The following is a 25,934-nucleotide window of genomic DNA, read 5'->3' on the forward strand; positions in this document are numbered from 1 at the left end:
TTGAACTTGAGTCTTTAATCATTCTCATTCTTTAAATCTTCTCCAATTTGTTAATATCCTTCGTGAATTGTGAGCACCAAAACTGCACACAGTATTCCAGCAATGGTCACAGAAATGCCAAATACAGAGGTAAAATAACCTCTCTACTCCTACTCAAGATTCTGCTGTTCATGCGTCCTAGGATTGCATTAGTTCTTTTCGCCAAAGCATTACATCTGGAGCTCATCTTCAACCAGTTATCCATCATGACCCTCAAATCTTTTTGTCACTCCTTCCCAGGTTCGAGTCCCCCATCCTGTAAGTATGGTCTACATTTTTGTGTTCCCAGATGTATACATTTAATCATATGAAAACTCGTATTGTTTGCTTGTGCCCAGTTTAACAATCAGTCCACCTTGATCTGAGTCAGTGCCTTGTCTCCTCCATTTTGTGTCAGCTGCGATTTTTTTTTTTTCAGGTCATTGATAAAGATGTTAAATAGCATAGGTCCAAGAATTGAGCCCTGCGGGGCCCCACTGGAAATACATCTGCTTGATGACAATTCCCCATTTACAGTTATATTTTGAGACCAGTTAGCCAGTCTTTAATCCATCTTTGTGTGCCATGTTATTTTTATATCATTCTAGTTATTTAATCAAAATATTGTGTCACACCAAGTCAAATGGCTTACAGAAGTCTAAGTATATTACGTTAACACTATTACCTTTATCAACAAAACTTGTAATCATATTTAAAAAAAAAAGATATCAGGTTAGTCTGACAGGATCTATTTTCTATAAACCCTTGTTTGTTTTCATTTATTTACATTACCCTCCTTTAGTTCATTATCATGTACCATATCCACTGGTTTCATTATCTTGCCTGGGACTGATGTCAGGCTGACAGACCTATAATTACCTGGGCCTTCCAGTTTACACTTTTTAAAAATCAGCATATTCACTTCCTTCCAGTCTTCTGGAACTTCATTCGTGCTCCAAGACTTATTTGAAATCAACACTGATGGTCCAGTGAGCTTCTCAGCCAGCTTTTTAAAAAATTATTGGATGCAGTTTATCTTGATCTGCCAGTTAAAAATGTCTGAGTTTGGTAGCTTATATTTAACATTCTCCAGAGATACTAGTGGAATTTAGTATTATCACCATGTGGTGAGTCTTCATTATGTGTTTTTGTTTTTACTCAAATACAAATATATATTTGAACACGTTTTGCCTTTTGTGCATTATTATTGATAATTCTACCATTTCCATCTAGCAGTGGACCAGTACCATTTTCAGGATTCTTTTTGTTCATAGTATAGTTAGGAAAAAAACAACTCTTTATTGTCCTTAACTTCATTGGCCCTAGATTTCTCCTTGTATTCCTTGGCTTCCTTTATCAACTATGCACAGTTCCTGATTTCATTTATAATCCCTATTATTAACATCTCTTTCTTCCATTTGTTGTATGTTATTTTTTACAGCTGCCTTCACTTACCCTTTAAACAGTTTTTTGGGGTTTTTTTGGTTTTTTTTTGTTGTTGTTTTTTTTAACTAGCACAACCTTCTTCCTCAATGATGAGATTGTGGCTTTGGGGGCATTTAATATAGTGCTCTTAAATGATTTTCAATTATATTCACACTCTTCTGCTTAAATTCTTCCTCCCAGCTGGTTTGGCTCACAATTGTTTTCATCTTTCTGAAATTGCCCCTACTAAAACTGTCTGTCTCCATCTATCTATCTATCTATCATTTATTTTACTGGTCTAGACTTTTTTCTGCTTGCACATTATAAATGTCATCAAGCCGTGATTAATTGTAGCTAAGTTACCATTAACTTTTAGTTCTGTCATCAGTTCCACTTTATCTGTAGAACAAGGTCTAATATAGAATTCCACTGTGTTGGCTACAACACTTTTTGAGTTAGGAAATTGTCATCTATATGTTTAGAAATTCCAAGTATATTTTTAGTATGGGTAGCATGAGACCTCCAGCGTATATCATTCATATTGAAGATACCCATGATCACAGAGTTTTTATCCTGCACATTGTAGAGAGGCACATAAGGAAGCAGTCATCCTGTTCTGTATCATGATTTGATAGTCTGTAGCACACAACAGCTACTACCCCATCTTGTGCTTTATCTGTTAGGACATTGATCTATAAGTATTCAAGACCATTTTCTTCTGAGTTGTCCATGACTTGGAAACAGGTAATGCCATTTTTGCTGTAGAGTACTACTCACTCTCCCCATTTGCTCCTTCCTAAATAGGTTATGGCCATTGATTTTAACATTCCAGTTGTGCAGATAAACCCCCCAGGTTTCATTAATACCAACTAGATTGAATTTATGCTTCTAAATAAGCAATTCCAATTCCTCTTTTTTTGTTACCATGGTATTAGTGTGTAGGCAATTCAGTAATTTCTTCTCTTCATTTCCTTTGGTTCCTTGATTAATCAACATCCTCATTTTTGTGCTAACTGATGGCTTATTTCTTCCCGCTTTGTATCCTCCCCTTTTGCTACTAGTTTAACCCCCTCTTGACTACTCTAGCCATCCTAGTGTAGTCAGAGATTGGTTTACCCTTTACTGAGGTGAAGACCATGTAAACTATATAGTTTAGAAGGTGGACAAATCTTCCACAAAATCAAAGCCCAACACCACTTACCTAGAATATTCTGCCTCCTGCCTTCCTTTCTTCATAGGACAGGAAGGATTTCAGAAAAGATTGCTTGGATATTTTTGTTCTTCATCACACTTCTGAGTTTCCTGAAGTCATCTGCTGTCTGCGAGAGATCTCACAACACAGTGTCAGTAGTGCCATTATGACCCATTACCAGTGGATCCTTGCCCATAGATTTCAGAAGCCTATCCAGTCTTAGAATGACATCTTGTGTCCTGACTCTGGGAAGACAGCTCAGTGTCCTTTTTGTCTGCCTGTCCCTTGCCAAATGTTCTTTTGAATCGTCTGAGTATTGACTCTGAAGACTCAGAGCAATGGAGAATCTGGGTTTGGACTGCTTGCTAATTCTAAACAATCTGTTCCAGACTGACAGATTGTGAGACTTTTTCTGTAATTTATCTGCTCATAACAGAAAATCTGTTGGTCTGGATTATTTCCCTTCCCTGTAAATGTGAGTTTTATAGAGTTAGAAGCTTTTGAAATGTTACCTAATGGAGCTTGTAATACAGTTATTGGGGGAGCTGTTGGATAGCAGATCTCAACCAGTGAGGTACCTCTGTGTATTGTTGGACACAGTCAATCCAATAGTCAATTCTAGACTAAATAACTTCTTGTTATGAGAACACAAATGTAGAGGTAAAATTGAAATTGTTATTCAACAGTCAAGCATCTCCCGCAATACTGATATGTATGGGCTATTTCTGTCCTGTCTGCAGTTTCTGGAGGCAGTTCAAAGTGGTAGCACAGCCAATTCTAGCATGCTCCCTTCTCTGGCTAGCCGTCAGATCTTTTGCTTTCGTTGCAGTAGTCACGTGGCTAATCGCTTTGCTCCTGACTCTTCTTTGACAGGCTTTATTGTTTTTAGGTGGGGGGGGGGCAGTAGTAAGCAGCTGTCCTTTGTTGTCATTCTCTCCCTCGCCTGGATTGGATCTTGAGCAGTGTGTTGGTCTCAGCCACGCTGAGCCAGTGCTGCAGCACTCACTACAAGACTCCTGTCCCCCCCAATCCCGAGGTACGGCAGAGCAGTTGCATCATCACTAAGCTAAATTCAAGCAGTATTCTATCTGAGACAGCTTTTGCAGGCTCTTTGGAGGGCAAATTGTGCCCTGCCTATTCTCAGCTAGCCTACTCTTGTACTGATAGAGCACAGGGCTGTTAATCAGAAAGGCATGTTGGATCTCTTACTGTCCCCAAAAGCTGCAACTCCAACACAAGAAAGCCCAATCAGGAGAGCCAGACAGAGTGGAGAAAGAGATTCCAAGAATGAGGACTTCAGCAAGCCCATGGTGTAAATCCCAGGGCAGCATAGGACTGTAAAGAAGGGGAGAGGGGACTTTTAGGGGCCTCGTGGTCCCCCTGCCCAAGTCCTAAAATGAGTTGTCTGTTCCCTGGGGAGAGAAGCGGGGCTTTTATCTAGTTCTCCCTCTTCCTGGTTCCACCAGGGAACTTGGGAATGAAACCCCATCTCCTAGGCAGAGGCATTGGGACCTTAAAGTGGGAGGACAATGAGGGAGACGTGTCCAGAGAGCACAAGGCTGTGCATTCAGCAAACTGCAAGAGACCATGCTCTGGCCACTGTTGGGCAACAGCATCCACAAAGCAGGACAAAAAAAAATCCCCAGAACGCTAAAGAGGGCAAGGTAAGGTGCAAAGTCCTCTGACTCAGGCAGCTCCTCCTCTGCAGAGGTTCTATTTCTGAGAAGGACGTGGGAAAAATAAAGCCAAGAACTTCATCCCAAGACGTGCAGAACCATGTGCAGAAAGTTTGTATCCACAATCCATATCCAACCTGAATAGGAAAACTAGGACATACCTAAAAACAAATCCTTGCCTTCCAAATCCTCACTGGAGGAAGCAGCTCCCCTGTACCCATCCTTTGAAGATGTGATTCGAGAAGGATGGGAAACCTCAGGCAAGGGGGAACACACGAACAAGCATGCACCTAAAATACTATAAATGTCAAGGGCCCCAAAAGTGTCATTCTGATATTCCAAAGGTCCGTGCTGCAGTGACATTACTAGCAAAAGATATGGTGATACCATCAGAAGGGGATTTTTTCCCCAAAGATCCAGACAACAGAAAGGTGGAAGCTAGCCTTAGAAGGGACTTTAAAGCTTCCTCGTCCTCCCTTAGAGCATCCTTGGCAGTTACAAGAGTTACAGTATCCTGCCTGAAGAACGGAGACCAGTCATACTTCTGGCCTGCTATTAAGAAAATTTTCCTAGAAACAGCCTTCATGGAAGGTGCCTCAATGGAGGTAATGAGATTTTCAACAAGGGCCATGGAATCCAGGTCAGTAGCCAGATACAGTGTATGGCTTCTTCTCTGGAACGAAACAAATCCCATGTTCATCTAAATTAAAAGTCTCTCTCTCCTATTTGGGGAAAAATTGGATAATATAGTGGCAGAAAGCGCTGCCAAACTGAAACAGTCCCTCCGCATGCAATCCTGTGAACACTAATTATAAACCCAGCAAGAGACAGAAATGCTCCTTTCATCCATCCTCACAAAAGTACCAGAGGAAAGACAACAGGCATATCGGGAAAACCCTGGAACCAGGGCTTGGGTGGAAAATCCAAAGGAAGTCCCACTGCCTGTAAGACTCCACTATGACAAGGAACAAATGCGTGTCTGCCTAGATCCTATTTCTCAGAAGAATGGTACATATCAACCACAGGCAAGTGGGTGAAGAAGGATAGTGAGTTACAGATAAGTCCCTTGTATTAAAAGCCTCACCCCATCCCTTCACCCAATCCCCAGCAGCGTCATCTAATAAAAACTGGTGTTGAATGAAATTTTGCATCCCCTGAATGTAGGAGTAGTAGGAGTTCCTTCAGGAACAAGGTTCTCAGGTTTCTGTTGTATTTTCTTCATTGTCCAAAGTGCACTGGGGTAGGAGGAGTCAGAGCCATGTGGGACCTCAGTGGCTCAACAAATAGATGAAGAAAATGATTTTCCAGATGGAGACCCTAGATTCAACAGTGGCATCCCTGTCCCAGTGGGACTTTCTCACTTCTGTGGGCCTAGAAAATGGAGATCTCCACATTCTCATGTGCTCATGCCACCACAGACTGTAGAAAGTTGCATATCGTTTGGCTTACTGCGAGTACCAAACTCTCTTCTAGTTGGTCTTTCATCAGCCATCACAGTATTTACCAAGATGCTTGCGGTTGTAACAGCCAAACTCAGGTTTCAGAGCACTCATCTGTATCCTTCTTGGATAACATCTTTGATCAGAGCTCCGACCCAAGCTGCAAAACATAGTGCCACAGTTTGGACTCTGGATCTTCTCCAAGTGCATGGCTTTGTGATAAACACCAGTAAAAATGTTGATTTCCCCCCAAACAAAGATAATTCAGCTAGAAATGGAAATGGACACTTCTGCAGCAAAGGTCTATCCATCACTGGATGTATTTCAGGAGATCCAGTATGTGGTATCTATACTGGTCAAGTATATAAGGCCAACCATAACACATTGTCTCCAAATATTGGGTCTTCTGATATCATGTATAGAGATCACCCTATGGACAGGGTCTCTTTATCAGGGGTTTCCAGGCCTTTGTACTGAAAGTATGGAACCATTGTCTGGAACACATGGAGGATTAGGTCCTAAACTAGGTACTGGATTTTGTAAGATGATGGGCAGTCCCAGAGAATTTCCACGGGGGTCTTCTCATATGCCTTCTAGACCCACAGGAACTCTCAACCAATGCCAGCCTGATAGGGTGGGGTGCACACATCTGAGCCACAGAAAAGCACAAGATGCCTCAGACTCTTGAGTAAAGAGCCTGAGAGTCAATCTAGCTCTGCTAATGTTCCAGAGCTATCTAGAAGGCGACCATATTCTGTTCCAATTGGACAGTACAAACTTCTATGGCCTTTCTCAACAACCAGGGAGAGAGAGGAGTTCAACTTTACAAAAAATATCAGTACTGGAATGGGCATATAGGACCCTTCCTGCTGTAAGAACGATACACATAAAAGGAGAACTGAACCAAAAGATGGACTGGCTCAGCAGACAGTCATTAACTTAGAATGGTGCCTAAATCAGAAAGTCTTCACTTTGATCTTGCAGACGTTTGGCCTCGCTTCAGTCAACCTGTTTACCAATCACAAGAACCCAAAGCAGGGTTCTTCACCAGAAGAATACTTCACGAGGGAAACAGATCCAGCGTCTATGGGGACAGATGCTCTTTCACATAGATGTGGCCACAAGGCCTGCTATATTCATTCATGCCCTTTCCACATCTAGGAAAGGTGATCCAGGAGATAAAGTAAGAAGGCACAAAGGTGACAATGCCAACTTTGCAACAGCAAAGGAGACCATGTTTCTCTAGTCTGATAGATTGAAATTGGGACCACCATTGCAGCTATTAGTGAGAACACAGACATCCTTTGCCAAAGCCCATTCTTCCAACCATACCCAGACCATCTATAAAACTGATAGTCTGGCTATTAAAGGGAAGTGTTGGTCTATCATTCAAAGTGATCAGAACTCTCCTCCAGAAGAGCTTCCACATTAAAGGCTTACTCCTCCATCTGGAGTAGGTTGCATGGTATCAAGAATGCCAAAGATCTTAATACTCCTGTTGTTCAGGACGTTCTTGAAGAGAAGGGACCTCAGCACAGCACCGGAGTACTTCAGGTGTCAGCCATAAGTAGCATACTATTTCACCCTTTTGAACCACTGACATAAATATTTGCCTTCTGTCTGTGCCTCAGAACCTGTTTTGTGGTGGCCATGATGTCTGCTAGACAAGTTTCTGAACAGGTAGCTTATGCATGCAGGAGCCCCACTGTGGGTTCCACAATGACCAAGTGGTGGTAAGAATTCCAGAATTGTTCTTGCCTAAGATGAATTCATCTTTCCATGCCTCAGAAGAGATCATCCTTAGTTCATTCGGTCCAAAGCCACAGTACCAGGGTATAAAGCTGTGGCGTGCAATAGATGTTCGAAGAGCACTGAAGATCTATGTCAAGAGCACAGAATGAACAAGAAGGTTGTGAGCTCCTTGTTTGTCTTTCATCTGAAGTGCCAAGGGCTCGGAGTTTCCAAACTATCCTTGGTTAGATGGATCAAGCTCTGTATTTTAGAGGCATATATGGCATGAGAGGGGCTCCTATTCCAGATGGAATCAAGGCCCATTCCACAAGATCTGTGGCAACCTCATGGGCCAAAGAGTTGTGCTTCCACCACAGAGATCTGCAGGACAGCAACATAGTCTCAGGCTAATACGTTTTAGGCACTATAAAGTGGAATTTCTGTCCTCAGCAGAGGCCTCCTATGGTGAGAAGGTGCTGCAGGTGGTGGTCCACTAATAGTATTGCCTTTTAAGCAATCAACAGTGCTGTACCCTGTCTTTTTTTTTTTTTTCCTCCATCCATCCCTACTTCTGTTCACTGCTGGCTACTTCCTCTATATATCAGAATTGTGGGAGACACGGGGCTGCAGAATGATAAATTTTTACCTGATAATTCCTTTCTGCTGGCAATATTTCCCACATTTCTACCCTCCTTGGATGTCTTAATAGCCAAGGGACAACATTTTATTTTGATAGTTACCTTTGTAGACTGTAGCCTGCCATACACAATTAACTGGCTGACACTGAAGTTATTGTTACTAATCACATTCTGAGTTTTTACTTTGAAACGACTCATCTGGTGGCACACCAGAGAAGGGGGCCTGTCTAGCATAAGATATGCTACAGCTTTGTACTGGAAACTGAAGACAGGAGGGGAATAGACCATATATATCAGAATGGAAGGGAAGTAGAAGAGAGGGAAATAGCCCATACATATCAGAATTGTGTGAGACACTGCTAGCAGAAAAGAAAGTACAGTAAAAGCTCTTTTATCAGGCACTTTACCAACCGGCAAGCTCTATAAACCGACATTTCTGATCTGCACTGAAAGTCTGGTTTATAATGCGGTTGGTGCAGGGCAGGCAGGGGGTGGGGGCTTGGGAGGAGTTTGGGGTGCCGGATGGCGGGAGGGTGCTCACCTCAGGTGGCTCCTCATCCCTGCTATTACTGGAGAGGCACAGCCAGGTGGCTCTGCAAGCACGCTGCCTCTGTTCCCCCTCCCCAAGCACTGACTCCATGGCTCCTTTTGGTTGGGAACCATGCCAATGGGAGCTGCGGGGGGCAGTGCCTGCAGATGGAGGCAGCGTGCCTGCTTGCAGAGATGCTTGGCCACACCTCCACCAGGAGCAGCAGGGATGAAGAGCTGCTGGAGATGAGCGCCACTCTTTCCCCCCCCCCCGACCAAAATTTCCTCCCAGAGCATACCCCTCAGTCCCTCCCACCCCCCCCCACCCCTCCCTCTGAGTTAACTGGCATTTTTAATTTACCGGCACTCCCGTTCTCCCAGCATGCTGGTTAAAAAAAAAGCTTTTACTGTATCAGCTAAGAAATTTACTGTTCCTTTTCTTCCCCAACAAACAATAATCTTTCTTTTAACAGTGATTTTCCCTTTCCCTGTGAAAATTTAGCTTATGTGCCCACACAATGTTAGTTTTAGAGTGATTGTGTGTGTTTTTTGTTTTCTGAAAAGAGAGTTTTGGTTGTCAGCCTGGTTTTAAATTAAACATCAAGAATTTGCTTGGGTCCTAACAGCATCTTTTGAGTTTAACTAGATATTTATGAAAATCTTTTTGCTGATAAAACAGGCAGCTTATTGAAGCAAAGGACAAATACCAGGATGCAGAAAGTAAAGTGAAGAATTTGAAGAAGTTTATTAAATTGCTGGATCAAATAATGACACAGAGATACAAAATGTATCAACAATTCAGAAGGTGAGTGTGATCTTCATTATAGTGTTAGTGGTTTAAATACCTATGATGGGGCAGATTAAAAATATTTGTCATAAAATTCTGTCGATTGGGGAAATTTAGGCATTTCACGGGGCCACTCAGAATTTCCCAGAGCCACTGTATTCAACTTATGCTTACTTCTGTACACTTCCTGTGTTTCTTCAAGATGTGTTGTCCACATAGATTCCAGAACCTGCGCTCCTTCCCTGCTTCTGTGAAGACCTATTTCTCTGGAATTCTGTATTGTGAGGGAACTGGGGGACAGATGGGTCTGCTCTGTCCTTTATTCCCTGGGATGAGAGCATTTAGTATGCAGGTGCAACCCCAGCAGACTCTGCTGGCCGAAAGAATCTGATATTCTGCACATGGGGTGTATGCACACCAAGAATGGAATTCATGTGAACAACACATCTCAAAGAACCACACTTACTGGTAAATAACTGTTCTTTCTTGAAGGAGTTGTGGTGTGGAGCTTTTGTAGAGCGAGGAGATAATATATTTAACAAAAAAGCTGTAGATCCTTCCCCTTTTTACCTTTCCAGTGGCTTTTGGGTATTGGCTGTAGAATAACAAGTTAGCTGCAATATATAACTAAAGTTTAAATTATTGCTTTTAAAAAAATAGCTTAAGATGCTGTGCAGTAAATACTTACTTGGTGTGTTTTTTGGGGTCTAAGGAAGTGGATCTAACTTTTCTAATAGATGTTATGATCGAGCCATTGAGACATCACAGCTAAGACTGCATTCTGTTATGCTCTTAAAATGGGAGTTCAACCTCAAAGACAGTGCATCTGTCCCAATTTTTAGTATATAATTTCTGACTAAAGCTTGCATTTTCTGAAGATTTTCAAGAAAATCAGTTAATTTTGTCCCCAAAATAAATTCACATTCTCAATCTCAATTTTCTGCTTCAAAATGACAAATTTCAGAAAGTCAAAAAAATGTACATTTTTGGGTTTGTTGGGCTCTCTGGAGTTGTTAAAATATTTTGTAAATTAACAGCAACAAAAAAAATTAGTGGTCTTTGTCATAATTGAATCCTTCTGCACAACAGTTAGCCAGGGGACATGAAGATTTATAATTCTCACGTAGCTGCTGGTTTCTCAAAGAAAGGACCTCTTCTGGCCCACTTATGGCTGAACAGTTTTCACCAGGATCCTCTGTGCAATAGCTATTGGTTTATTGAAAACTAGGAGCTCCATAAAACTGCTGCAGCCTCTTTGATAAAGCAGTTGATACTGTGTCAAGGATCTTGTTCTCTGTGAAATCATTCAGCCAGCACAGGAGCCCCTGGGCTTCATGAAAGCAACCACTACCAAACTCAAAGATCCTGTTCTTTCCTAAACTGTTCAGCTGGCTTCAGAGTTCCTCTCCTGAACCAACAGGAGAGTTTCACAGAAAACAGGATCTATGACAAAGCAACAGGAGCTTTGACAAATACTAGGCTCTTCATGAGAGTGCCTTTCTGGCTCAGGAGCAGATATTGTTCATAAAAGTTGCCATTGCTGCATTGGAGAGCCTTTCTTAATCTAAAAAAGAGGAAAATTAATACACAAAAACAGTATAGTGTGTGAGAGTTAAGGCTGTAGATTTTACATCCAATGCAAAACCACTAAAGTAAGCAAGGAAAAGTTAAAGCCTCTAACAGTTTGTACTTTCTACTCCTCTATCCACACTTCACAACTAAAATAACCACCTTACCACGCAAAGCATCACTACTTCAACTGTGCCGCAATAGAAGTGCTAACAATTCCAACAAACCCTTCTCCAAATATTGAGTGAATGTGTTTTTTTCCCCCAGAACTGCAGAGAATACATAGTAATGAGGATAAGTCTGGGAAGCTGGTGATAGATGGCTCCCATCCATACTAAAGTAAAATTAAATTGTTGAGTGTTTTAGTAATGAGGTGTATGTGTGTCTGGGTAGAGGAGTATGTACTTTTAAATGGTTTGATTAATTTCCTTGCTTTTGTGGTTCTGTTAGGTATGCTATATATGCAACATTAACACATAGAACAAAGGTATTGTTGTATGTATTATATTATTAAAATGAAGCAGTAATTTAATGTTGATTAAGATTCCACTCGTTCATTTTTGTTGTGGGATCTTTGACACTAAATCTGTTCACCTTTTTTATGTATATTATTTTTAAAGATTACTGATTTGGTGTTTATTTGCATAATTTATCCAAAAAGGTGCCTTACTTTACGATGCAAGTTCTATTTTAACTTCTTATTATGTCAGCGATCTTACTCTGGAAAAATGAGTTTTGACCACAAGAATGAAACACTTTCAATAACAGTAAGTCACTTTGTATTTTCTTTATTAATAGCTTACCAAAAGATATGTTTGATGTTAAACTTTGGTGGAATTTTTAACCCTTAAAAAATTCTGTTTGGGTACCTTTTTGTATTTCAGTTACTTGGCATTTACTAATGCAGATTTTTGCATGAAAACAAAGTATCTGGTTTCTGTCAACTTACTTTACTATTTTTTGTTCTCCATCTGAAGTCATATAGTATAATCTTCTGACATTTACAGTTAGTGTGAATTGATTATCCTGTAAGAGGATGCAGGTGCAGAAAAAAACAAGATGAGCTGTTACAGGAATAGATATCTAAATGTAAATTTAAAATGTGAAGATGTAGTAAATGTATAATTGGTCAGCATTGTTTCAGACTTGCATTCTAACTTTTCAAACGATGATTAGGAAAATGAAAACAAGAGAAATCATGGTCTGTTACAGCAGTGTCCAGTAAATTCCACCTGATATTTACAATTAGTAATTTTGTCATTTGATGTTATCCTACCTTAGTGTGGTAGTTTCTCTAACTAGACTTGCACAATTTTTCAGACCTTTTAACAGCTGAAGACCAATTATAATTTTTTTTTAAAAAAGGATATAAATCACTTGTGATCAAAATGTTTTTCTCTAGATAGGAGAAATGTGGGGTAAGATACAAAACTTGGATAGCATTTCAGATTCTTGTAACATACAACACTGTCTTTAACCAAAACACAAAAAAGGCAGTTCATTATTTCTGCTGCTCAGATGCATCAAGTCCCTCTCTTGGGTCCCTCTTGTTTTGATTTCTGTCCTGTTGACATATTGTGTAGAGCGATTCAGCACCTGTATTTGTCTTGAAAGAAAAAGAGAAGAAACAAATTATGAAATACTTTGTTTAAAAAGTTTACCAGCAAACACAATGTATGTTTACCAGTATATTTTGTTACAATATCTTTTTAATTAAAACAACTTTTTTATTTTTTTCAAGCACTTCAGAATAAAAAAATATAGATACCACAAGGTGTCACTGTAATCCAAGGAACAAAGAATTGTTTACCCTATTTCATATATTCATACAGAGGGGCTATTCCTCGTTAAAACACCAGTAGTGGTATAGTTTGCTGCAGTTCTAGGATCATTGGTGTTTGACAGAAACATAACTACACTGGGTGATGAGTTTAACACTTTAAAAATAAAGAATTAAAGATGTCATAGGCTGAGTTATTGGTTTAAATTAAACCTGTTCCATTTTTATTTGGGCAAAGCAGTGGGACAGCTGACTTGCAACTAACCCTTACAAAATTGTGTATGATTGAACTATTTTAGTTTCATTCAGATACATATACACTGAAATATACAAACTTTCTGTGTTGCTACATATATATATTCATATTCATGTTAGTTTAATATTTGTAAACGTAAATCTTGTATGAAAAGATTACAGTTGTGCTTCTTATTCAAGTATCCATCATGATCTACTAATTAAATGAATGTCTTAACTTAATTCAAGGTCCAGCCTGGAGATATAAACAAGGCTGCTCTAAACGACATGCGATCTCTATCAGGAGGTGAACGTTCTTTCTCAACAGTTTGTTTCATTCTTTCTCTGTGGTCCATTGCTGAATCTCCTTTCAGGTGCTTGGATGAATTTGATGTCTTCATGGTAAGTATAAATTTAACCTACATCTTCCAGTTTTGCTGTATAAACTACCAAAGTAATTAAGTGGAGATCATTGGAAAGTTGAAAGACTATGGTAGAACCTACTAACATTTTTCCTCCTATAATGCTAATCAGAGAATACATCAACTTTACTCTCTGGTTTTCTAAGTTGGTAACCAGAAATATGGCGCTTGTCTGTGTAAATAAGTCTCACTACTTTAACATATAAGTTGAATTTGTGAGATAACTCAGAAATATAACTTCCACATAACTTGCTCTTCTGGATCTTAACATTTTCCCCAGTCCATAACTGTCTGCATAACATCACTGAGTTTCCTCAGAGATCTGCTAAGAAAGCTCTGGTCCTAGCTCATGCCCTCACTTCATCAGTGTACAGTTTTGCCTTCACAAGCAGTTTAGCTCAGTGTTGCTTCTTGGAAACACGAGGTAGGTTTACATCCCTCTCCATGCTTATACACCAGAGTTCTTCCAAAGATATTGAAACACAGATGAATTAGTATCAAAATACCAATACAAACTCATATCTTCTAACTCGATTTATAAAGAATTTATATAGGAAAACCCTGTACAGTGCCTTCCTATCAAAGAATGCCTCTGTGGAGATCAGGCAGTCCGCTTTGTAGTGTGTGTTCAACTTGTCAGTGGAGAACCAAGTGGTTGCCATTCATATTTCCTCTGTTATAGCTGATGACCTCTCTGACCAGGATATGATCACGGATTATGTTGAGGATGGGCTTTTATGGCTTCAGGACCTTGCGTGATAGATGCATTGTATGCGTTGATTATATTATAAATCTAGACAGGGAGGATACAGATACTCTGCAGTGTATGCACCTCAAACATAAATGCCAACTTCCTACCTGATTTGGGGGTTTTGTGATATAATTCAGCTCTTGTTTGAACATTGTTAATTATGCCAGAGTCTGTCTTTGGACTCTTGAGAGTCCTAAAAACAAATCTAGAAAATTCCAGTGAGAAACTTTGAGAGAACTTAAAGGTTGCACGGTGAAGTGATCAGGACAGCAATAGGTAACACCACCACTGTGCATGTGCATTACAATACAGTGTTTAATTTCATGGTCATATTCTGGTTTTCAAATACAATATACATGCACATTTTTCTGCAACTTTGTATGGTCCATTTGTGTAATTGACAGCAAGAAGGCAGGTCTTTGTAGGAGTCTGTGCTTTGTTCATTGTGCATGTTGTATATAAGTGACTACCAAGCACTCTTAGGTGTATGCTGAGTGGTGCATGATAGCATAAGGTGCTATGCACGTATCCAGAGTAGTAGAAAAAGGTCTGATGTATTAAGATATAGTAGGTTAGTGTGTAGTTGAAGGCTGTATCATAGTACACATATGCAAAGGGATTGGTTTAATGACAGGCACACAGCCTCTGTACACTTCCTAAATTTTAGTGTTTGGCTGTAACCTTAATGTTCTCTTGATGTAGATTTTTTTGATGGAATTTCAATGTACGTGTTTCAGTTAATTAGTTAATTGTGTTAGCAAAATATCTCCAAACTTAATTTAGTTTTTGCAGGTGCTTATATTAATAGCTTCTCTATACAGTAATGCAAGACAATAAACATATATTATAAACACCAATAACTGGTCAATCCTCTGTTCTTAGGACATGGTTAATAGAAGAATTGCAATGGACATGATGCTCAAGATGGCAGATTCTCAACGTCATAGACAATTCATTTTGCTCACCCCACAGAGCATGAGGTAATCATTTTTCCTTAAACTTCGTAGCTCAAAAAGTGCACTAGAAATGTTAAATAGATATGTAAGAAAGAAGGCAATAGACTTTTTCACAGTATATATATGCCTAGGATATCCGCATCCAAAGCATTCTTAAATGGCCACTGTGAGCATTTAAGTAGTATTTGTTCACTTCCCTACTCCACTCTCCTTCAACAATTTCAAGCTTCAAGATACTGTGGTCACTCTTATTTAGGGTACATCTTCACTGTGAAATAGAGTGTGATTCCCAGGTCACATAGACATACACTAGCTCTCATCTAAACAAGTGCATTAAAAATAGCAGTGTAGCTGTGGTAGCATGGATAGTGGCAGCAGTAACACTGTGCTAGCTGCTCTGAGTGCAAACCCTGCTTGAATCCCATGGGTATGTAGCTGGTGCTGCCTGTGCTACTACAGCTTAACTACTACTTTAGCATGCAAGCTCAGATGAGAGCTAGCACTAGTATGTCTACACAAGCTGGGAATCAGACCCCAAGCTTCTAGTGTAGATGTTGCCTTAGTATCTTCACTACACTAGCTCTCTGAACCATTTCCTGTGTTACTTAAAATTAATTCAAAGTAACCTCTCCTTTTTATGTTCCAGAACAAACTATTCCAAGGAGTAATTTGCTTAAGATATCAAACTTTCTGCAAACTGTTTTACTGTTACAGTAAACCATTTTATCTGGAGTAATTGTTCTCTATTGTTCTCTCTCATTATTTTACTATATTTTGCTGCTTATCTCTTGCAACATGCTGACTTGTTCACTCATTCAGAAGCTGTTAATACACCCCTACTATTATTATTATTATGGACTGGATTTTTGTAGCTGCACATATTCTGTCCTTAGAAATTTTCATTTGATAGCCAATGCAATTGTAGTATTCCTCCACCTTTGTGACCAGGTTTCTTCCCTATATTTACTCCTGGCGGAATTCTGCGCCACTGTGCAATGCAGAAATTAACGTGCCCACAGAATTCCCTTTCCTCCACAGAAATGGGCTGCAGTGCTGCTAGCTGCCACTCGGGCCTGCTGGACCTGGCAGAGGCCAACTCGCACATAGAAGATACTGCCGAGGGGAGGGAGCTAGAGGGGTCATGGCAGCTGCAGTTCCCAACTAGCTCTGAGGGAAGGAGAGGGCATCACACAGGATGTGTAAGCCTGGCACTGAGCATCAGACTGTTTCTCCATCTGGATCCCTAGGCTCTAGGGGAGTGAGAGGGGTGTCTGGGCAAGGGGAGGCTCCCGTGGCTGGACTCTAGGGGAGAGGAAGTGTGGATATCTGGGCTAGGGTGGGGGCAGGGCTGGGCTCTGGGGATGAGGGCATGCAGGTATCCGGGGGGAGGAGGGGGCAGGTGGACTCCAGGAGGGTAAGAAGGTGTGGGTATCTGGGCCCGGGGGGCCTGTAGCTGGGCTCTGTGGGGGAAGGGTTGTGGGTGTCCAGCCCTCCAAATGGGCTCTGAGAGTAGACAGGGGCCAGAGAAACAGGAACTGTGTTGTCATAGGGGTTTCATTAACTCTCTACTCCTGGGGAAAATTTTGTGTGTGTCTGTATTGTTACAGACATATTTGTTGACAGTATTTTGAAATAAATTACCAAAATAATTTAAACTGGTGTAATTATGTAGTGTTATCTTGACAAATACAGTTTGCAGAATTTTAAAATATTGTGCGCAGAATTTTTAATATTTTGGTGCAGAATTCCCCAGGAGTGCTATGTAGTTTGATGGCCAGGAATTACTGATTATTTTAGTGCCATGGTGTCTCAGAAATGCTGTTATATCTAAGCGAGTCAACAGGTTTGCTTTTCAATGATCTGCTTCCATGCATCCTTATGTAAAATTGTTTAGGAAAGAGTGGCTGTTGTGTCTCCACCTCTGAGAGTCTGTAGGTTTGAGATTGATTCTCATTAAACATTTAGAAGTCCCTTTTGAGTTTTCTGTTAGAGCACCCTCCTGGCTTCAATTAGATCAATCAAGAGGGTAGATTGATTACAAGCCCCTCCTCATTTGGTGCTTACTAGCCATACTGGTGCCAGTAAAGATGTCTGCTCCTTATGTTCATGAACCATGAGGACCTGGTTTTGTTCCTGGCCCTTTTACAAGGACCCAAGAGATAGGTGTGGAATACTGCTTGAAATTTTTCCCCATAATCTATGCAGCTATGTGAAGTGAGGTACAAAATGTCCCTGAAGATGAGGATAGGATACTTGGGTAACTGGAAAACTAATGATTAAATATATAGTGGACGTGGTTATTTAAAAAAAAATAATAATAAAAAATTCCTACTTTGGGAAATGGAGAGTAGATATGATATGAAATACAATTGATGCCAGTCTTAGTGTCTGTTGCTCTGAATAATGTGAGCAGAAATAAACATTACATAGCTTAGAGAAAACAGGGAATTTATTTATTGTGCCTGAGGTGGAACAAAGAGCAAGTTTGCTGTAGATGTATCATAGCTATTCTATCAAGCATTTAGATTTTTTGTTTGTTTTTGTTTTGTTTTTTAAAAGGCATTTAGGATTTAAGAGCACAATTTAAGACCCCACAAACCCAGCTCAAGATAATTTAATGTAAAGTCAACCTGGTAATGTTATAACCCTGGAATAGGAAATACAGTAGTGTATATCTAAAAAGGAGATCACAAACTTAATCTAATCAAACTAGGTAGCTATAAGAAAAATGTTGATGTACTAGGGAAGGTTTGTGGTTGTTCTGTGGCTTTTTTCCATAAATACAGGGGACTCTCTTTTTTTCCATGCATAATCTTTAGACTAAGTAAAATCACATCATAAAATGTCAGTTAGCATTAATAAGGGCAGTAATGCTAATAACTTTTTTTGAATATGGAATGTGAACTCTCAAGAAGTCGCCAGAAGATATGATGGAATTAAAGCCTTTACGTTGAAATTTGTTATATAAATGTCTTGATATTAATTTAGGAACAGAATAAAATTATATTCTGTCATAATATTTTAAAAAAGTAAATACCTTTCTGAATAATTTATGAAGCTGTATTTAGTTAGGAATTCACCATTTGATTGTATTATTCTAGGTACACCTCTACCCCGATATAACGCAACCCGATATAACATGGGTTCGCATACAATGTGGTAAAGCTCTGATGTGCTGCTCTGAGCAGCATGTTAAGGGGGCTGGGCTGGGGCCGAGGGGTTGGATAAGAGGCAGAGGGTCTCGGGGCAGTCAGGGGCTCCCGCACCCCAGGGTCTAGGAGGCAGGAGCTGTGGGGGGGGGGCAATTTTGGGATCCCTGCAGTTCTAGAGTGGCCCGGGGTAATAGCAGGGGGTCAGGAGCAGCCCACTCTGCTCCCCTCGTCCCGGCCTCGGCTGTGTCGCTCGGGGGAGGGGGCTTGGGGGAAGGGATCCCCCCAGACTCACTAGCAGCGGGAAGTGGTGCAATGCGGCCGGGAGGTGGCAGAGTGGAACAGGCTGGGGTCGCGTTGCTCCGCTTCCTGCCACCGCAGGTTAGTACGGGGGGCATCCTTTCCCCAGCCCCCCGCACTCACCAGCAGCGGGAAGCGGAGCGCCGTGGCTAGGAAGTGGCAGAGTGGAACGGGCTGGGTTCGTGTTGTTCCGCTTCCCACCACTGCAGGTGAGTGTGAAGGGCGTCCTTTCCCCAACCTCCCCGTGCTCATCAGCAGTGGGAAGCAGAGCAGCCCGGCCCCAACCCGCTCCACTCCACCAGCTCACAGCCGCGGCCCTCCGCTTCCCACCGCTGCTGAGTGCCTGTCGGGGTGAGGGGTGTGGATAGGGGTCGGAGCAGTCAGGGGACAGGGAGCACGGGGGATGGGTAGAGGGTGGGGTCCTGGCGGTGATTAGGGATAGGGGTCTCTGCAAGGGGTGGTCAGGGAACAAGGAACGGGGAGTCCAAATCAAGTTCGATATAATGCAGTCTCACCTATAATATGGTGAGATTTTTTGACCATGTTATATTGGGGTAGAGGTGTATATGGTTTCATACATTTAAGTGAAGTATTATGAAGTCTGATTTCACATTTTGTTAAAGTATATGCATTTAATTGCAGTTTTAATATGGAAGAACACTAATATAATGGAAACAAAAGTACAGAAAATTACAGTTAAGCTATTTTGTCGGAACAGCCTCTAGGCCACAATTTAAAGCCTGGATGCTGCGTACACATATGTGCATAACTGCACTTAGGTTGAGTTGTGTGAGTGCATGTTTGCAGCATCAGGATCTAAGGTAAATGTAAACTTTAAGGGGTGTTCGAGCACTAATTTTATTTCTCTTGGAGTTTGTGCTGTTAGTTTAAAACTCCATTGGTATAATTTATACAGTCTAGATTTTAAAATTTTGGGGCTGGAATAAAAATGGTATTTGTTGCATAAAATATAGAGAGTTCATAGCTCAAGGTAAAGACCATGGGTTACCATTCTGGACATACTGAAATCTCTGGAAACTTGGCTATTCACTTCAGTAGGGCCAGAATTTCACTCTATTTTGCTGGTTCATATGATCAAAGAAAAATTGCTGTCATATAAGGCAAACAGGTAATGGAGAGTCAAATTGGCAGAAACATTAACTCATTCACAAGGGCCATTATTTAAATTGTGTTTTCTGTTTCTAGTTCCCTACCCACGAGCGGCCTTATTCGGATCCTCCGAATGCAAGACCCTGAAAGAGGACAAACAATGTTGAATTTTCAACGTAGACATCAAGAAGAGGAAGAAGACTAAAATTAATAAATACCTTTGACACATTAACATGCTATCCCATATGTTCAGGTTTTTATAGTAGAAATGTATATAATTTATATGTCTGTAAGATTACTAAGGGCTTGTTTACACACATAGTGCAGCAGTGTGCACTGTAGGGTAGGATTTCTAAAGCATACCAGCGTGTTGCACACTAATTGGTCTGTGTATACCCTGCTGGTACGTACTAAGATTTCCCTAGTGCATTTCACTCCACAGCCTGTGTAGACAAACCCCTGCTTTCTTATTGTTGTGAGTTAAGAGAATTCAACTGAAGGATATTTCTAATACAGGAGAGAGTTCCTTTATTTTTTATAGAGAAATAATTTGTGTAATGAAAATGTAAATGAAGTGTGTAATTTTAGTAAAACTACAACTTAGTTAAAAAAAAATTCAGTTTGGTTCAATGGAAAAAATTAAATGAAAATGTTCATTTCAATTAACTTTTTTTAAAACTGCCAATTACTGTAGATTAAAACATGAAATATACTCTTTTGGCTCTTCTGAAAAATGTAGATATATTTTGTATAATTATGCTGGAGAAAAATCATTTAAAAAAACCCCTTTAAAAATTGATATAAGTAGTAAATGTGTTTACACACACACACACACACACACACACACACACACACACACACAGAGTCCAAGTTCACTTAAATTCTGCTAGGGTAATATTTTTCAACACTGTTCAAGAAGGTTTTAAAATGTAACGTAAAATATACTAAATTTTCAAGACTGAATTTTGCTGTTCAGTGTATCCAGGACAGGATCATTTTGCTATCAGGCAGTATCTGTGATTTGTTTTGATTATATTAACTGTTTATATCATCTGCAATATTTTGCCTTGATACATTTAAGAACAGAGCCACTTATAAAGGAAAGTGTAACAAAACAATAGGTTCTTCTTCAAGTGCTTGTTCATGTCAATTCTAATTGGGCGTGCGCACATGAGTGCATAGCAGCTGGAAAATTTTTCCCCTAGCAGTATCGGTTGGGTCGGTCTGGGCATCCCCTGGTGTGACAACACCATGGCATTCAATATAGGACCTTACCAACCTGCTACCTCCTCAGTTCCTTCTTATTGCCAGTGACAGTTAGCTGGAACTTCCCCTTGCTCTTGTTGTGACCATGACCACGCTGTGGGACTTTTGTGTAGCTCATTCGATACACCTGCAAGCACTGGACCTCAGGAGTACAGAACAAGTTGGTGGACAGTCTCAGCAGGTCTTTTCATGGGCACATGTGGTCCCTATGCCCAGATGTCTCAAACTCCATATTCAAACGTTGGAACTTTCCCCAGATGGACCTGTTCACCATGTGATGCAACTGGAAATGCCAACAGTTAATATAATATATGGAGATATATCTGTCTCATAGAGCTGGAAGGGACCCTGAAAGGTCATCGAGTCCAGCCCCCTTCCTTCACTAGCAGGACCAAGTACTGATTTTGCCCCAGATCCCTAAGTGGCCCCCTCAAGAATTGAACTCACAACTCTGGGTTTAGCAGGCCAATGTTCAAACCACTGAGCTATCTTATCTCTCCCTTCCCCGCCAAGAATTGGAATTGACATGAACAAGCACTTGAAGAAGAAAAAACGGCTACTGTCTCGTAACTGTTGTTCTTCGAGATATGGTGTTCGTGTCCATGCCGATACCCACTCTCCACCCCTCTGTCAGAGTAGACAGCAAGAAGGAACTGAGAGGGTGGAGGGTCGCTAGGGCCTTATATTGAGCGCCATGATGGCACCACTCCAGAGGGTGCCTAGATCGACCCAACGGATACTGCTAGGGGAAAAAATCTTCCAGCTGCTGTGCATGCACATGCGCACATACTTGATTGGAATGGACATGAACAACACATCTCGAAGAACAGTTACGAGAAGGCGAGTAACCGGTTTTCTGAAACTTTTGCTCAGATCTTTTTAAAGCTGTCTTCTCACCCAATGTTATATAATGTTAAAAGTATTATTAGTTAATACATTCAATCAAAAAGTAGAAATTGCATGGTGTAATATCAGAAATACTCATACCAAAAAATCTTGCACTATAGGCAGGACAACCTGTGCCTGCCCATACTGGGGGTTGAGGGGCTGTAGAGGGGGGTAGAGTGATGGCAACCAGCTTCAGCAGTGTTATTGAGCATGCACAGTCTGTGTAAGCATGCTCAGTACAAGCCAAGCTGCAAATGGGAGGGGGGAGGGCAGGGGGACGTGACCCCTTGTAGCCCTCATGCGTCGCGTCTGACTGCAGATAGCTGTCATCCTACTCTTGGAGTTCTCTGCTGCTTTGTTTTTTACATACTTTCTTGGTGCTACAGAATGGGAGAAAACCTGTTAGTTTAATTCCTGTAAGGTCTCAGTTTCCTAAACTAGATAAGTTGTTGCCCAAATGGGAGGAAACCAAGTTCTTCCAAACTTAACTGCCAAGTTTGTGTGGACACTTTTACTGTATTTGTCAAAATCACTTTAAACATACGTGTTCGATTTTCCAATGGAATTGGAGTTCCTATGTCTATGACAAGATTCGTACTTTTCAGTGTATGTTCTTATGACTAAAAAGTGCAGAATTCGTTGGCAAAATGATCTTTGACTGGAAAACTACCCTCTCACTCATCCCAAGTGGTTCTCTTTATCAGCCATTTGAGGCTTTTAGACATCTGCATAATACAACTAGCAAATATTGCCTTTTAGGATGGTAGATGCTGAATCCTATTTAAACAAAGCATGTATGTTAATGTCTTGTGCAAATGTGCATGCATATCTAACAATTTAGATCTATAGTAAAATGAAACCTAAAGGAAACAAGCATACCCCACACAGAGCTGCCAGTACCAGGGAATAGACAACACTGGAAGAAATGGCACTCTGATAGTATGGTAATGGTCACAAATATAAAAACCTAGCCTAAGAGACATGAAATATCATATATTTTTAAATGACATTTGCTAGGTAGCATGTGCAACAATATGCAAAACTAAATACAGTTATAACACGTTTACTAAAATGCATATCGGGGTTAAGATCCATGTGCAATAGCATGTATAGTAAACGTGTCTGTAGTTTACTTCTGTTTGCTGTTGTACAGTTCTGCTTCTGATTTTGTACTATACCTAGGAACAGTAGTATAGTGTTAACGCATGCAGGTATGTTATACAATAACCTTACTGTTTCGTTTTTACTATTGTACAATGTAGTGGGAGGTCCTGCTTTAAAAATAAAAATGTTTTAATAGCTTTTGATCATGAAAAATAGGGGAAATACTATTTTTCTTTGTTTATTAATTATATTTATCAAATTATTCCAAGTAAACTCTCTGGCCCCTTAGGAATTTAAAGCAATTAGGAGCTTTTTTGCAACTCAGTTTAAAATTCAGTCATTCTGACTGCATCCTTTTGAAGTTGCTGTGGTTCCGGTATAACTCAGTTCTTTCAAATAACCAGCTGTTTTAATTAAAAGGTTTTTTTGTTTTGTTTTGTTTTTCCCTTTTTTATGCCAAATTTTAAATTTGTCTAGAAAAGCTTCCTTTTCAATTTTGCTATTTTAACTGACCTCAATGGTCCAGGTTTTCTTCAGTTGCAGTAAGGCGAGATGTTAATGTTCAGTGTTTACGTGTCTAGATTCATGTGAAGTGGGAGAACACAAACTGTGCATACTTGATGCCAAAAACTATGGTTTTCCTCTATAATACACTTGTTTTTTTGCTCTCTTTCATGAGCTATTTGATGTGGAACCTTAATCTCACTACATGCTCTTAAACTAAGTGATAAATTAATTAAGATTTACTGACATCTACTGCCACTGGGAAGAAGTCCTGTAAGGCCCTTGCTGGCAAAATACGAACCAAAAGAATAACATGGCATTTGTTCCCACTGACTTTCTTCAAGATCGAATAGAATGAAGTGCATAAAAAGTGTGTAAAGGCAAAAGGAAAAGCCTGCTTCATCTTAAATATATATACATCCTTCATTTCTGCCTTTTTAGATAACTGCTGGAAGAGGACTAGAGAGTTAAATTACTGCAGCTCTCACTAAATATCCTTCTAGCTTTTATACGCGATCCCAGTTTTATAGCAGTTTCCAGAAATAGGTAGACTTTTCTTAAACTATTTAAAGCAACAGCAAACATTTCTTCAGGCTTTCTGTTCAAATCACATGATGTGTTTCTTCTGAATTTATCAGTTCCTGTAAAGTATAAAAATGTGGGACTGACAGAACTTCATAGGCACTGACAGGACGTCTTTTGAAGTTGATTTGCCCTGAATAAATCAGTTGTTCATACAATAGCTGAATCACCTTGTTCTTGTAATGCTCTTGAAATGAGCCTTTTTGGTTCTTGAGTTCTCCTGTTCTTAGCCCACATCCAGACTAACCCGCAGCATCGGCGGGTTAAAATCGATTGCTCGGGGATCGATATATCGCGTCTAGTCTGGACGCGATGTATCGATCCCCGAGCGCGCTTACATCGATTCCGGAACTCCATCAACCCAAGCAGAGTTCTGGAATCGACACGGAGAGCCGCGGACATCGATGCCGCGCCGTCCAGACAGGTGAGTATCTCGATTTTAGAAATTCGACTTCAGCTACGTTATTCCCGTAGCTGAAGTTGCGTATCTAAAATCGATTTTAATACCTAGTCTGGACGTGGCCTTAGAGATATTGATTTACTTATGCCTGTGATATGGCTGTTGGGCTACAAAAAGACAATCTTAATGCTGCCATAATTACCTTTCTGACATTTATATTCAAGCCAATGGCAGTGCTTTAATGTCTTGAGCTCATTGCCACTGAAATCTGTTGGAGCTTTTTCATTTTCTTTAATATGAGGCCCTAAGTGAAATGTAGAAGACCCACTGCAAGTCACAGTAAATAAAGCAGTGATTGATATGAGCATTAATTTAAGGAAGTACTCAATATATAATTAGTAGCTTAGCGTTTAATAAGCACTTAATTATTTTTAAACTAACATGAATTATACCACTTAATAAATTTAGTGAGGGTACTAATAGCAGTGTCTTAATGAAATTCTCGTGCAAAATAGTAGTTGAAATTTCTGTCTTTGGCTGCTTAATGTGAACAGGCAAATTAAATGGGATCATGTCTGTTATCATGATGAGGGTGGACCAACTGAACTGATTCTGATCAAAAGACGATTTAATTATTAGTATGCTTCACGGGAAAGTTTTATGGTGAAGAATCTGCAACATATGGACGTGTCAAAAAAATGCTTGCTCCTTATTTATTGACTTGTTTGGAGATGTTTACTCTGACTTGAAGCTTAGAACCCAGCTTGCTTTTTGAGTCTCGAAATGCAGGGATGATTTGTCTTGTTTTTTTGAGGCATGATTTGGAGATGGGCTGAACTGTGTGGCTTCTTCAAAAGGTAACAAAAGTAATTTTAAGGCACTAGAGCATTGCTGTCTTCCCCGACTGGCAAACATGGCCACAGTACATGCATTGTATTTTTCTGCCATAATCCTGTAAAGCATTTTAAGGGAAGTCAAAGGCTAATAAACTTAAGAGGGCCTTAGAGAGCTGGACAAGTGAAATGTTATCTGCAGTTCCTCAAGTCATTCCAGGTGATTTCAGCCATGTAATGGGATGAGTTGCTTATCTGTTATCTCATAGATTTTCTGCTATCCTCTTTGCTTTTTTATTTGATCTCATTCATGTTATAGTGCTATGTGGGATAAAATACGGAGAGTTAGGCCAGCTTTAGGTCAAGAGAATGGATGGTGCTTTGATTTAGAAGTAGTTTAGAAATCTATTTAAGCAAAAGAGAATTGACATTCTTGCTGGCTGGAAATCTAAAAGGATGCTTTCAGGTTCTGGGTGAAATGAAACAATACTTTAAAAATTGTCAGGAAGTAAAGCAACCCCTTTTCTTCCAGTTTGAGTTTTGAATTAGCGGCTGGTAGGCCTTGAAAATGTTCGCCTTACAGTGGTTGTAGCCATTAAATCTTAAACTCCACTCTAATGACTCTGTTGTTGCTGCTGCCCTCTGAAGAGTT

General features: G+C 40.3%; 1 protein-coding gene across 2 annotated transcripts in view; it reads left to right on the forward strand.

Moving 5' to 3' along the window:
* Positions 1-21,335, forward strand: part of SMC6 (structural maintenance of chromosomes 6) — a 99,579-nt gene extending 78,244 nt beyond the window's left edge. For both annotated transcript variants that reach the window (XM_030555383.1, XM_030555384.1), the window contains 5 exons: positions 9,327-9,452; positions 11,665-11,770; positions 13,267-13,419; positions 15,073-15,170; positions 19,802-21,335. In XM_030555383.1, coding sequence (XP_030411243.1) covers positions 9,327-9,452; positions 11,665-11,770; positions 13,267-13,419; positions 15,073-15,170; positions 19,802-19,910 — 592 coding nt within the window. In that variant the 3' untranslated portion in view covers positions 19,911-21,335. The remainder of the gene's footprint in view (positions 1-9,326; positions 9,453-11,664; positions 11,771-13,266; positions 13,420-15,072; positions 15,171-19,801) is intronic.
* The last annotated feature ends 4,599 nt before the right edge of the window (positions 21,336-25,934 follow it).

Source organism: Gopherus evgoodei, chromosome 3 (assembly GCF_007399415.2).
Source record: "Gopherus evgoodei ecotype Sinaloan lineage chromosome 3, rGopEvg1_v1.p, whole genome shotgun sequence".
NCBI classification, from domain to species: domain Eukaryota; kingdom Metazoa; phylum Chordata; order Testudines; family Testudinidae; genus Gopherus; species Gopherus evgoodei.